Here is a 14,553-nt window from a genome sequence, read left to right on the forward strand (position 1 = left end):
TTTTTTTTATATCTCCAGAACGGCTACGCCGATCGTCACGTTACCAAACTTTCAGTACCTTCCGTGGAGTAGCTATTACACATTGTGACCAATTTTTTTTCCATAGGCTATGATAGGTTGGCCGCTAATGACGTCGGAGTGACGTCATTTCTGCCATTTTCGACCCAAAACAAGTTTCGCGGGAAGAGCTGTCACTAGAGTATCTGTCCACGGCTACGAGGTACAGCCCACCGCTAAAGTAATGTAGGGTTTTACCAATCTCAACGATTGGCTTTGACTGGCGATTGTTTAATGCGGAGTGATCGAAAGGAAGATGTCCATAGCTAAAATTGCAGCTGCAAGGGTGACGATACATATAAGCTACATTCAAAGTTTCATTGTAGTCTGGCTAATCGTTCCTAAGCTTCAGAAGCAGAACATATCCATGACTGAAACCGCACATTACTTCTGCTGTGGACTGTACTTCCTGCCGGCGTGATCGGCGAAGTCGATGTGTAGTTCCTGGATTCTGGAACGGCCTTTCCGCTGGCGGTCTCCTCATATACGAGTAATCTCTATCTCCGTCACTTGTGTCTGGTCTACCATATTTGTCTGTCTTTCGTCTACCGTCTGTCTTCTGTTTTTGCTCTATCGTTTATGCATTTTGCATGCTGTCCACTTAAGTACCGTCTACCGTTCATCTCATTGTCATTTTGTCTCCTCTTCCTTTTTCTTTTTTTTTTCTCCGTCCTTATTTGTCGTAGAACAACTTATTAAAAGTCCATGGCATGCAAACAAGTGCGCCACTGTACCGCGCCGCGCGCGCACCACCCGCACGCCGGGAGCGCGCGCCACTCTACCGCGCCGCGCGCGCAACACCCGCACGCCGGGAGCGCGCGCCACTCTACCGCGCCGCGCGCGCAACACCCGCACGCCGGTTGGTCAGGAAACAGCGGGGTCTGTCGATTCGGCTGAAAATTGGTGTACAAAGCCTCCTCAATGCGCTGATTCTGAAAATGTACCTCTTTTGAGGCAGTATTTTGCATCATTAACGAGTTAATGGCCTGTTAACATTTGAGAAATGTTGACGGACCGTTAACTCTTTAACCGCGAAAAATACCATCCTTATAAGGTTCACTTTCGAAAAAAGTGCATCGAGGAGGCCTTGTATACCGATTTGAGACACCCCGAAATATGCTGCTGTGAGGCTGATATTCACTGCTGCTGAATTGACAGACCGGGTTGACAGACCGAATTGATTGCTGAATTGACATGAGCCGGCGAGAGCCGGACTGGCGGCGGGGACGGCGCAGATACCATCTACTGTTGCGCGGAGGGCGGCCGGATTCTCCAAACTGAGCTGCTGATGGTAGTTAAAATTTAACGACTTACTCCCGTTATGGCTATGATGGAGCCATCACTTGTCTGTGTGTGCTTCTTAACCCCTCGCCGCCGTCTAGGCTCCGAGGGCTTTCGTTAACGTTGGGCTGGGCCCTGTTTCACGGCCGCTGCTAGCGCGCTGCCATCACACGTTTTAAATTGGGTTTCCATGGAGACATTAACAAATCGAATCTCCAACACTACTGCCACAATGTATGACGTCAGCTCGCGAAGTGCGCTGGCAGCGGGGCACCAGCGTCCAGTGAAACACCGCCCTAATACCCGAGGCACGTCATCGTTTGACGCTTGTGACGTCAGCGAGTGAATCGCGTCATCGCCCTTGCACATACTATCAGGCAGCCGAACAGCGTCACTGTGACCAGCTGCGCTTGCCTCTGGTCTGTTTGTGTCGGCGAAAGCCTGCGGGTGGGTTTGTTGGTGAGGGGCCGGGCGACTCGGCGGCCTCTGCGCCGCTGCCTTGCAGTGTTGCCGCTGACGGTCCGTGCTCGGATCGATGCGCCGCTGACCGGCTCTGCCGTCCGTCCACAGATCCAGCGGGCGCTGGGCGTGGGGCTGAGCCCGCCGCCGGCCGGCGCCGCGGCCAGCCGCACGCCGCCCTCCGACGCCCTCTGGCCCATGGACATGGACCAGCTGATGGATGCGCCGCCGGCGGCCTACTCGGTCGGCGTGCCGATCCCGGGCCGCCAGCAGTGGCAGTTCTCGGGGCCCGAGTTCACCGAGATGCGCGCCGGCCGCGCCGAGCCCGAGCTGGCCACCTCGGCCGGCCGCGCCGGCTCCTTCCCGCCGCCCACCGACTACGGCTCCAGCCCGAGCCCGGGCGCGCCGTGGCCCGTGCACGCCGACCTGGCGCGCAACCTGGCCGGAATCCAGATCGACGACTTCGACCTGGAGGACGTGGACGTGGCCGACCTCATCAGCGGACCGATGCGCGAGCCGACTCTGACCGAGCTCAACGCCGGCGACGACCTCGGCGAGCTGTCGCTCGACTTCGCCGGCGACTCATTCGGTGCCCCGGCGACACCGCTCGTCAAAACGGAGCTGCTCGACGCGCCCGTCAAGAGCGAGTGGGCGCCCTTCTCGTCATCGATCCCGGCGTCGTTCGCGCCGCAGACGGGGGCGCCGCTGGTCGGTCAGCACGACCCGATGCTGCCCAGCTTCCCGACCGGCGGCGGCGGCGGCGGCACCAGCGGCGGCCGTCTGACGCTGCAGGCGCTACTGGCGCAGCCGGCGGCGGCGCCGCGGCCGTCGGGCGCCGCCGGCCGACTCAGCAGCTCGGTGCCGTGCGACAGTCACCTGGAGCAGCAGCGCGCCGCCGGCCGGCTGGGCCCGCTGGCCGCCGGCGCGCGCGTCGACGAGCTGCGCGGCTCGAGCTCGTCCGTCTCGACCGGTGAGTGGGGCCGCCGGCCGGCACTGCCGCTGGCCGCAGCGCCACGGACGCGGCCAGTCGCACAGGCCGGTGGATCGGCATTGCACGGTGCACACGGACCATCCTGGTGCCAAAACAGGTCCGGACCAGTCCGCGTATCGGACGGTCAGTCTAGTGCCGTGGCCTGGTTTTCCTCCGTGCTTGTTAGAAGGAAGTTGAGCGTGATGACTTCAGTTGTGTGTCCTTGGGCTCCTCTAGTGAGAAGCGCCGACCAAAAGTGTACCCGTATTCGTACACAGCAGCTCATGCCTTCTAGTGTACGTTCTGCTGAAGTATTCCTGGTTTCTTGGCCGCCTCAGAAGGCGCTTACAATGATCGTAGTTGGGTGGTCCCCGATTGCCCTGGAATTGCTGTATGTACTGTGGCACAACAGTGGCCATAAGTTAATGTTCTGAAATCTTCCCAAATTATTCGTTTGTGGCGTAGAATAATTTGAAAAGCACGAGATCACTTTCGAAACCCTCTTAACCCGGCAGTTGCTGGGGTATTTTGCCATCCACCAGTTGTTGGGGGGGGGGGGGGGGCGTGAAAACTCCCAGCCGATAACTCGGAACGAATAATTGCAGCCAGGCGGCAAGCGAAAGAACGCAACGAGAGGCTTTTGATCAGCATTTTAAACTTTGCCGCTCCCGGCCGGGATGGGCGTAGACCAGAAGAGAACAGTGATTCGGTTCATAGTGTTACAGAAAAAGGCACCAAACGTTATTCACGAAGTTATCGGTGGAGCCAACAAATAACTAAATAGCACTGCAAAAATAGCACTACAAATAGGATGAATAAAAACAAGTGTCACGTTCCATGAAGACTTTAAACGTAGCCAGTGTTGACGCAGTTTGAATTTATCTCTGCTATGTTCTCAGTGTGTTTGAAATATGTGCATTTGATGTGCATTTGAGACGTATATTTATATTTTAACTTGTAATTTTATTCTGACGAAGGTTGTTTGAAACCGAAACGTCAATAAAAGTACGTGCATTTAGTTATTTGTTGGCTCCACCGATAACTTCGTGAATAACGTTTGGTGCCTTTTTTTCTGTAACACTATGAACCGAATCACTGTTCTCTTCTGGTCTACGCCCATCCCGGCCGGGAGCGGCAAAGTATGTTACGTTCAACTAGCAGCCTGAACTAAGTACAGGGTAGAATGGTTAATGTCCACGTAAGTGGACGTCCCAATAACACATTATTGAGCACACCGCATTGCAGGCCGAAATTCCAACTCTTTCATTGTTTGGCCGAAAACTTTTTGAACTCCCCTGTAATTTCGAGTCACCTGGCGGTCAAAAGTTCATTCCAAGAGTGGCCGATTTTCTCCAATTTATTTGCAACTAAAAGTCCACATTAGATGTCCGTGCACCCTGTGCGGCTGTATGTGTGTCAGAATGTCGGTCCAATTGGCGCGAATGGTGCTTTTCATATGACCCGTGAGCCACTGGCCGCTGGTTCTATCGGTCTATTTGGTGGTCTCTGTTAATGCTGATGTCCCAGACTGGTGGGCCGGGGACTCTGCCAGTCTGGGTGTCCGCGGCTCTGCTAGTCTGGGTGTGCCGGGACTCTGCCAGTCTGGGTGTGCCGGGGCTCTGCCAGTCTGGGTGTGCCGGGGCTCTGCCAGTCTGGGTGTGCCGGGGATCAGCCAGTCTGGGTGTGCCGGGGGCTCTGACAGTCTGGGTGTGCCGGGGGCACTGGTGGATCCAGGGGGGCCACGGGGGCCATGGCCCCCCAAAGGCCTAAAGTGGCCTGTTTGACCCCCCCCCAAAACGTCAGAAAAATTGCTAAGAAAGTATACCTTGATAGAGGTTTTTAGCCACTTGGTGAAGTAAAGCTTTCCACAGCATAATATGGAAGCAATATGGTAGCAGTGAGGGTCAGTCAAAAGTTGCGCGAGCGGAGTCGACCTTAAAAAAAGACTTGTTGGCACGTGTTTATGGCGCGGCAGCTTGTAGTCGGCGGTGCTTCGCGTGGTGTGGCATCACTGGCGGATCCGGGGGGGGGGGGGGCACGGGAGCCTGAGGTGCCCCTGACAGGCCCGTGGTGCCCTTGCTAGGCCTGTGGTGCCCCTGGACCCTGGCAGGCCTGTGGTGCCTCTGGCGGGCCTAGGGTGTCCCTGCTAGGCTGCTGATGCCCCTGGGACCTGACAGGACAGCTGTGGTACCCCTGACAAGCCTAAAGTGCCCCCAACAGGCCCTTGATGCCCCCGACAGGCCCAAGGTGCCCCTGCGTGATGCCGTGATGCCTGCGAGGCCGGTGGTGCCCCTGCGAGGCCGGTGGGCCCCTGACAGGCCCATGGTGCCCCTGCGAGGCCGGTGGTGCCCCTGCTAGACCGGTGGTGCCCCTGGCAGGCCTGTGGTGCCCCTGCTAGGCCGCTGGTGCCCCTGGGCCCTGACAGGACTGTGGTACCCCTGAAGGCCCAAGGTGCCCCTGCAAGGCCGGTGGTGCCCGTGTAAGGCCTGTGGTACCCCTGCTAGGCCTCTGGTGCCCCTGACTGGCCCATGGTGCCCCTGCGAGGCCGGCGGCGCTCCTGGCAGGTCTCTGGTGTCTCTGACAGACCTGGGGTGCCCCTGACAAGCCTGTGGGGCCCCTCACAGGCCCGTGGTGCCCTTGCTAGGCCTGTGGTGCCCCTGGCGGGCTGGTGGTGCCCCTGCTAGGCCGGTGGTGCCCCTGACAGGCCTGTGGTTCCCCCGGGCGTACCAAGGGGGGTCATGACCCATGTGGCCCCCCTTGGATCTGCCACTGATACATAATATATATTGATTTGTAAAGGCGTTATGGCTTATGCAATATGCAATTGCAGGCACTTAGTATCCCTCACCTATCCCTCATTGGAGGCTCTGGCGGGCTCCTGAGGGCCCACGTCTATCTCCGGGAGCCCTAGACAGGCTCCTTTGGGTCCTTTCAGTCCACTATAGCATAAGAGGTCTCCATGCGAGTCCTATACATCTGAGGGCGTACCCTGACGTCTGAGGTACCCAACTGCAGCTCCAATGGTCTCTTACACTGGCGGATCCAGGGAGGGGGCATTTAGGGCCCCCTTCCCATGCCCCCTTCCCAGAGGCCTAAAGTGGCCCGTTTGCCCCCTCCCCCAAACGATAATGAAACATAGTTCAATCAGTGCGTGGCCCAGGAGCCGAGTTAGACAGGGGGTGTTTTACCACCTCCCGGCCCGCAAAGGGACCCTAGCACTGACTCGAAGCTGGTTAACTGGTCGACAAAAGCAATGGTAGGTATTTACAAAGTAATATAAAGGCATGGGTCGGGTGGGCTACCATTTATATATATTTTTTTAGTTTAAAAAAATATTTATAGTGTCAGGGCTGTGACGAAAAATAAGTGGCCTAAATCCGATGAGAAAACAGGATTTGGGGGTACCCTAGGTTTGGCTCCTGCATGAGTTGCCCCCCCCCCCCCAAAACGCAAGCCTGGATCCGCCAGTGGCCAGTGGCCTCTGCCAGTCTGGGTGGGCCGGGACTCTGCCAGTCTGGGTGTGCCGGGACTCTGCCAGTCTGGGTGTGCCGGGGACTCTGCCAGTCTGGGTGTGCCGGGGCTCTGCCAGTCTGGGTGTGCCGGGGCTCTGCCAGTCTGGGTGTGCCGGGGCTCTGCCAGTCTGGGTGTGCCGGGGCTCTGCCAGTCTGGGTGTGCCGGGGCTCTGCCAGTCTGGGTGTGCCGGGCTCTGCCAGTCTGGGTGTGCCGGGGCTCTGCCAGTCTGGGTGTGCCGGGGGCTCTGACAGTCTGGGTGTGCCGGGGGCTCTGCCAGTCTGGGTGTGCCGGGGCTCTGCCAGTCTGGGTGTGCCGGGGCTCTGCCAGTCTGGTGCTGCTCTCAGTGGCTGTCCGTCTCGGTCCGGCCCGGCCCGCCGATTACCGATCTCTGCAGCGGAGCAGGCGGGCTCCGCTGCAGCCGCCGCCGAGCGGTGCCGCTCCGGCCGCCGAGCGGTGCCGCTCCAGCCGGCCAGCCCGTATGGCGACGCAGACATATTATAAAACATTCATTGGGAACAGTTTGGCCGGAGTACTCCGTCGAGTAACTTTGCGAGGCAAACCATCATGAATATGATGCCGATGGCCTGTGGGTGCGCTGCGGAGAAAAGTCCGTGAGCCGTACCTGCCCAGATGAAAAGTTGCCAAGCACATATTCCTACATGTCAACTTGGGCTTTAAGATGTCGGTTGAGATGCGAGCCGGCTGCGGTATGCGGCCGGTCTGCGCCGGTCGAGCACGGCTCACTGAGCAGTCGGCCCGTCCGGCACGGCCCCGTCTGCCGGACCCAACTGACCAGCGCGCCCTGCGGCCGCCGCCCTCTTTCACGGCACGACGCTACAGCGAGATACGCGTATCGGTGTATTGGGTTTCCATGGAAACATCAACAGACCCGGACGCTCGCACCGCTGGAGCCCGCCGAGGCGAATTCGCCTCAAACGCCGCTCCAGTAAAGTCTCTTGAAAGCATCGCGACTCGGAGGGGAGGGCGCCACTTGTCCCAGCCGCGGTTGAGCGGAAAGTTTGAGAGCTACTGTTAGCACTGATCAAAGCCTGACACGCGGTGGCAGCCAGCGCGGCGGGGCGAGGGGAGTGGTTATGGGAGGGAAGGGGGATGAGCGGGCAGTCGCCGTCCGGTAACTTGTGATGGCAGTAAGCGTGTGGTCAACGGAAGCTACCCTGCTCGCAGAGGAGGTGTTGAGACTGGTTTCATTACAAAGCTGAAAATTTTACCCGTCATCGGCACGACTACCACAGGTTTTTGGTGCGCGGCCAGAAAGGAGCCCGCATCAGTCGTCAAGCGGGTGGTTGCCGATGCATGCTCAACAAACGTCATTGATCTATCCAAAACTAGCTAAACGACAGATCAGGACCAGCTACAAAACATTCTACTTTTCGCCACTATTTTCGACATTTTTTTGGATTTTTTGGGTCTCTGGACTCTGGCCTAAATATATATATATATATATATATATATATATATATATATATATATATATATATATATATATATATATATATATATATATATATATACATGCCACAAAATAGTAAACTGAAACACTGTATTCTAACGAATGTGTGCTGACCCTTGAAAAGCCCGAAAAAAGGTGTGTAGACGTCAGATGGCTACAACGCCCAACAGCGGGGACGGCCAGGTATCCATGGAAAATCAAAGCGTGAGACAGTTTGAGCCACGGTGCGCTCAGCCCCAAAGACGACCGATAACACATAGTACTAGTTACTACTGTGGTAATATTCTAGCATTAATATTCGGCAGAAACTGGGTGCCGCGAACCAAATGGTCATGAACGGGTTTGTTTTGGAAACCAAACCTGATTGAAGCCAAAGAATGCAGGCATGAAAAACATCAACAATGCTAGAATGCTAGAACAGTGGTGTAGGTCGACTTTTTTTGTGAGAATGTCTTTGGCCTGAGAGTACTTTGGATTTTTATCTAATCATTATTATAATCATTTTCTATAGATTATCGAATTAATTAAATCTAAAATGATTGTATAATCCTCCGGCTGGCATTTTTTCACCGTTGTCGGCTAATCTTAGTACTAGACAGTAGACTGTCCTGGCATGTGCCATTTCATAGCTACCTAAGTTGTCTATATCGGACGATAAAAAGAAAAAGTGCATTTATTTTTTGCCTTATCTTATACGATAATACCTTAACGATGTTCGAGTACCTACTTCTGGGACACCCTGTAGGTAATAGGTTGCGTTCGATATTTTGCCTGTCTGATATACTGGCTTCGATATTTTGTCTTTTCGATCTTTTGTCTTTCGCTATTTTGTCCTCTACTTATTTGTTTTTCGAAATTTCGTGTTTTCAATATTCTGCGTTCGATAATTTGTATTTTCGACAGCTTTTCGGTGTTGTGTCTTTCGATATTGTGACATTTCGATATTATACGATTCAATATTTTACGATTAGATATTTTGTCATTTCGATATCTTGCTTTAGATATTTTGCGACTTCGACATAATGTTTTCTAAATTTTGTGATTGGATATTTTAGTGCGGACCCCTGGAACCCCCTTCACATCCCCTCAGTCAATTGTGTTCGGCAGGGGACGCAGTGGAGCGCTGGTGAATTGGCTGCGACTGCGACTGTGACTGTGACTGTGACTGTGACTGTGACTGACGGCCCGTGCCGTGTCCGCAGGCGTGCTCAGTCCCGGCTCGCACGAGTCGTACGTGGACGAGGGAGCCGAGTCACCGTATGACCACTACTCGGACAGCGACAGCGAGGCGGGTGGGTACAGCGACAGCGAGGCGGGTGGGTACAGCGACAGCGAGGCGGGTGGGTACAGCGCTCGGAGGCGGGTGGGTACGGCGACAGCGAGGCGGGTGGGTACGGCGACAGCGAGGCGGGTGGGTACAGCGACAGCGAGGCGGGTGGGTACAGCGACAGCGAGGCGGGTGGGTACAGCGACAGCGAGGCGGGTGGGTACAGGCGACAGCGAGGCGGGTGGGTACAGCGACAGCGAGGCGGGTGGGTACAGCGACAGCGAGGCGGGTGGGTACAGCGCTCGGAGGCGGGTGGGTACAGCGACAGCGAGGCGGGTGGGTACAGCGCTCGGAGGCGGGCGGGTACAGCGCTCGGAGGCGGGTGGGTACAGCGACAGCGAGGCGGGTGGGTACAGCGACAGCGAGGCGGGTGGGTACAGCGCTCGGAGGCGGGCGGGTACAGCGCTCGGAGGCGGGGGGGTACAGTACTCGGTACGCTGACCGTCTGACAGTGTACTCCTATGTACGGGCGGGTGCAGCACTCGGGACCGGTATCTGAGGGGTGCGGTGTCACCGGGTGTGAGCGCGGGGCCCGGCGCGGTCCCACTCGGCGTGCCGTGAGCGTCCGTCTGCGTATGGGCCGGCAGGCTCGACGCTCGGGGACGACGCGCCCGGCCTCAGCTCGTCACTGGGCAGCCGCCGGGAGCGGTACTTCTGGCAGTACAACGTTCAGGCCAAGGGACCCAAGGGCCAGCGCATCCAGCTGACTGAGAACCTCAACGACCCGCACCACATCAGCCAGGCCGTCGATCCCGTCTTCTCGTCCAACATCAAAATGGAGGGCATCAAGCACAGGTGAGCGGCCGTGTGGGGACGGGGGGCGGCCGGCTGGGACCGTGTGGGGAAGGGGGCGGCCGGCTGGGACCGGCGCTACCGGCGCTCGGTGCGCCTCCTCGTAAAGCCATCCGCCAGTGGCCGGAAGCCGTGCCGCGGGGGACGCCAGCGGCGGGCAGAGGGGGCCGCCCCAGTGACTGACCCACTGGCCCCGGCGGGTTGACAGTGGTAAGGCGCGCCGCGGGGACGGTAACGACCTGACGCCCAGCCCGCGCAAGCTGCTCAACATCCAGCGCGACCTGGACAAGCTGAACCGGCTCATCAACGACATGACTCCCGTCTCGGAGCTGCCCTTCAACGTGCGCCCCAAGTCGCGCAAGGAGAAGAACAAACTGGCGTCGCGGTGAGTGGGCGCCCGCCGCCAACAGGCTCGGTAACTGTAAATATGCACGATATTACAAAAAAATTACCCGACGTTTCGTTTATTATAACCTTTTACTATGTTAGTTATAATAAACGAAACGTCGGGTAATTTTTGTTGTAATATCGTGCATATTTATGGAATACTTGTCACATTACAACTCAACTGTCAGTCAACAGGCACGGTAACCTATGTGCAGCCCTCAGCAGACTTGCTGATGGGTATTCTTTTTTTTCGACAAAACCGATAACAACTCGAAAGCTATGTTCTCAGTCGGTCGGAACTCACTGTAAATAGATGCGTCATGCTCCACTTCTTTGATTGGGTCTATCACTAAACAAAGAATACGCATTGTTTGACAACAAAATGCAAAAATTTGTTTTGGTGTCAAATGTTAACTTCTGGGTTTTGTTGCCAAACTGGATGGAAAATGAATGCGATAATACCAATCTAAGGTGCGGAGTCTCGCGCGTCTTGCTGTTACTGTTACGATTTCCGAGTGACCGATAGCATAGTAGGTATTCGGGTTATTCTAAGTTTTGTCAAAAAAAAGAATACCTAGGTACCACGCAGTTTGCAGAGGGCTGTATGCGGCGTGCTCTGCGCTCAGAGCTCTGTATTGGTGGATTTGACGTCGATTTGGCCCGTCTGGCCGCGGTCGCTGGCGCCCGGCGGCTGGGAGGCTGGCCGCGCAGTGTGACTGTACAGTGTGTGCCCGGGGCCGCCGCCGCCGCCCGCTCTGACACCGAATATCCTGTGCACTCTATTTGGCCGCAGGGCGTGCCGTCTCAAGAAGAAGGCGCAACACGAGGCGAACAAAATCCAGCTCTCTGGACTGGGCGAGGAGCACAGTAAGTGCCGTGCAGGCGCACTACGCGGCAGCTTCCAGGGGCTGCGCGCCGAGCGAGTTCGCCTCGGCTTCCCTCCTCCCCCAAAACTGCCTGATCCGTGTTACAAGTGAGTGAGCTTGAGTCAGCCGTTGTAGTAATCACGTCCCTAAGATGCGCGCTAATTAGATACTACTCGTTAAAGGTCAGGCTAGGTATATGCGGCGGGAGCGGCCCGAGTCGGGCTGCCGCCGGTGGTACCTACCGCGGTGTCGACTGACGCGGCCGGCCGTGCACCGCAGGGCGGCTGACGGCGGCGCTGCGCGACATGCACGAGGCGCTGCGGGCGCGCCTGGTGCCGCCGGCCGACGGTGGCCCGCCGCTCACCGCCGAGCAAACCGGCCAGATGGTCGACAGAGTCGTCAAACAGGCGCACAGTGAGTGCACGCGCTGTCCCCGGCAGCCACCCGCCGCTTCCAATGACGGAACGCCTGTCCGGCCGTACTGAACTCCTACCCGGGCCGTACTGTACTGCACTGTACTGGTTTGTCCGACTGTACTGCACTGTACTGGTTTGTCCGACTGTACTGCACTGTACTGGTTTGCCAGGCCGTACTGTACTGCACTGTACTGTTTTGTCCGGCCATACTGTACTGTACTGGTTTGTCCGGCCGTACTGTACTGTACTGGTTTGTCCGGCCGTACTGTACTGTACTGGTTTGTCTGTACTGTACTGTACTGTTTTGTCCGGCCGTACTGTACTGTACTGGTTTGTCCGGCCGTACTGTACTGTGCTGGTTTGTCTGTACTATACTGTACTGGTTTGTCCGGCCGTACTGTACTGTACTGGTTTGCCCGGCCGCACTGTACTGTACTGGTTTGTCCGGCCGTACTGTACTGTGCTGGTTTGTCTGTACTATACTGTACTGGTTTGTCTGTACTATACTGTACTGGTTTGTCCGGCCGTACTGTACTGTACTGTTCTGTGCTGATTTGTCCGGCCGTACTGTACTGTACTGTACTGGTTTGTCCGACCGTACTGCACTGTACTGGTTTGTCCGGCCGTACTGTACTGTGCTGTATTGGTTTGTCCGGCCGTACTGTACTGTACTGTACTGTGCTGTATTGGTTTGTCCGGCCGTACTGTACTATACTGTACTGGTTTGTCCGGCCATACTGTACTGTACTGGTTTGTCCGGCCGTACTGTACTGTGCTGGTTTGTCTGTACTATACTGTACTGGTTTGTCCGGCCGTACTGTACTGTTCTGTGCTGGTTTGTTCGGCCGTACTGTACTGTACTGGTTTGTCCGGCCGTACTGTACTGTACTGGTTTGTCCGGCCGTACTGTACTGTACTGGTTTGTCCGGCCGTACTGTACTGTACTGGTTTGTCCGGCCGTACTGTACTGTGCTGGTTTGTCTGTACTATACTGTGCTGGTTTGTCTGTACTATACTGTACTGGTTTGCCAGGCCGTACTGTACTGCACTGTACTGGTTTGTCCGGCCATACTGTACTGTACTGGTTTGTCCGGCCGTACTGTACTGTGCTGGTTTGTCTGTACTATACTGTACTGGTTTGTCCGGCCGTACTGTACTGTTCTGTGCTGGTTTGTTCGGCCGTACTGTACTGTACTGGTTTGTCCGGCCGTACTGTACTGTACTGGTTTGTCCGGCCGTACTGTACTGTACTGGTTTGTCCGGCCGTACTGTACTGTACTGGTTTGTCCGGCCGTACTGTACTGTACTGTACTGTACTGTACTGTACTGTACTGGTTTGTCCGACCGTACTGCACTGTACTGGTTTGTCCGGCCATACTGTACTGTACTGTTTTGTCCGGCCGTACTGTACTGTGCTGGTTTGTCTGTACTATACTGTGCTGGTTTGTCTGTACTATACTGTACTGGTTTGTCCGGCCGTACTGTACTGTACTGTACTGGTTTGTCCGGCCGTACTCTACTGTGCTGGTTTGTCCGGCCGTACTGTACTGTACTGGTTTGTCCGGCCTTACTGCCACCACTGAATTAGGCGGTCGGAGCCGTCGGCTGCGTTTGAGTGTTACTTTGCAACGAGAGGCAGGTTGGATGACTTGATTTGCGACGCATGACTTTCACAGTGAGCGGCTCCTTGGGATAAAAGACTCGCATGAGAACTCCATAGATTTTGACATTCATAGCGCTTTAGTGGGGGGGGGGGGGGGTATTCAGCGAGTGCGGGGAGTTAATCCAGTGAGTGCGGGGAGCGGTTCGGTGACGGCGCCGCGTCCCCTGTCGGCAGAGCACCGCGTGGCCGGACACCTTCCCGAGTATGTGGAGCGCATCCTGGAGCGGCACAGAGCCGGAGCGGGCGCCGGCCACGGCGGCTCCGAGCCGGCGCTGGCCCACACCGACATCGGCTAGGCGCCGCGCCGGCCGCTCAGCACTGGCGGCGCGCCGCCGGCCACGGGTAGCGGCTGGGTGCGCAGCGGCGGCTCTGTGCACGCGGCCGTGCCTAGTCAGCCGGGCGCGCCGCAGCTGCCGCCGCCGACCGCCACCTGCTCGCCCGCGCGTTCATGTGATGTGATGCTCTGTCCAGGTGGCTCGGATATGTTATTTTTAAGCTAGATTTAAGGCGTGCGTCTGTGTTCTGTTGGGCCGCCGCGCCGCGCCTGTGTCGTTGTCTGCCGCGGCGGCGCGATGAGCGGCCGCCGCCCGCTGCGCGCACCGGACACTGCCGAGATCCCTGGCTGTGCGGGGCCCGGGGTCGGGTCGGGGCAGCGGCCGGCCGCCCCGCCGCGCGTGTCGCAGAGTGCCGAGACCATGTAACGGCGGGTCCCGCCGGTGTGTTTGTCGACTGAAGCGCCGCTGCAGTACATACATGCACGCAGACCAGCGCGGCGTGTGGCTGCCGGCCGGGGCTCGGGGAGGCGCCGCGCGCAGCACAGCGGCTGGATGCGCCACGTCAGCCGGCACTAGCTGCCAGCAGGGCTGCCCGGTCCGAGTCGCAGTCGCCAACATCTTATCGACTCAAATCCGACTCCGGAGTAGAATTAGTCAATTTCGTGTAGGTCAGCCATGCCCTACACAAGTTCACTTCAAAATATTGTTGTTCGTTGATGTTTCCATATCAGTTTTTTTTCGAAGCTGAGGTAATTTTTTATTTAGACGAAAAGCAGAAGACAATGGCTGCATTAGACCTTGCTCATAGTTCTGCAATCTGCATACCTACTAGTTATTTATAAGTATATTTGCAACGTGAGATCTTGGAACCCTTGCTTGGAACCGGCAAAGGATTGTTTCAGACAAGACAAAAATATCTCAGACATGAACTTTTCTATCATGATATGGACTTAAGAGAAACAACCGGGGTCGGAGCTGGGGTCGGAGTCGGAGTCACCAAAAATTTCATTGACTCCACAGCTCCGGATGTCAGTCTGTCGGAGCGCGTGCGCTCTGTCCCCCCCCCCCCCCCCCCC

At 56.7% G+C, this 14,553-nt stretch overlaps 1 protein-coding gene across 1 annotated transcript; it reads left to right on the forward strand.

The window, feature by feature from the left end:
* The first annotated feature begins 1,570 nt into the window (after nucleotides 1-1,570).
* Nucleotides 1,571-14,400, forward strand: LOC122364341. Its single transcript, XM_043334623.1, has 8 exons — nucleotides 1,571-1,592; nucleotides 1,844-2,767; nucleotides 8,954-9,043; nucleotides 9,666-9,873; nucleotides 10,079-10,255; nucleotides 11,051-11,124; nucleotides 11,403-11,537; nucleotides 13,377-14,400. Exons 1-8 carry the CDS (start codon nucleotides 1,571-1,573, stop codon nucleotides 13,496-13,498), a joined length of 1,752 nt encoding a protein of 583 aa, XP_043190558.1. The 3' UTR covers nucleotides 13,499-14,400.
* The last annotated feature ends 153 nt before the right edge of the window (nucleotides 14,401-14,553 follow it).

Source organism: Amphibalanus amphitrite, unplaced genomic scaffold, assembly GCF_019059575.1.
Source record: "Amphibalanus amphitrite isolate SeventyFive unplaced genomic scaffold, NRLGWU_Aamphi_draft 000670F_arrow, whole genome shotgun sequence".
Lineage (NCBI taxonomy): Eukaryota > Metazoa > Arthropoda > Thecostraca > Balanomorpha > Balanidae > Amphibalanus > Amphibalanus amphitrite.

What these genes read in the sequence shown, in the direction of transcription:
- LOC122364341 (XM_043334623.1), top strand. Translation starts at nt 1,571, where the DNA reads ATGTATGACGTCAGCTCGCGAA. An exon ending in GTATGACGTCAGCTCGCGAA is followed by an intron (nt 1,593 to 1,843) that starts GTGCGCTGGCAG and finishes GCTGCCTTGCAG; the next exon opens with TGTTGCCGCTGACGGTCCGT. An exon ending in ATGGAGGGCATCAAGCACAG is followed by an intron (nt 9,874 to 10,078) that starts GTGAGCGGCCGT and finishes GCGGGTTGACAG; the next exon opens with TGGTAAGGCGCGCCGCGGGG.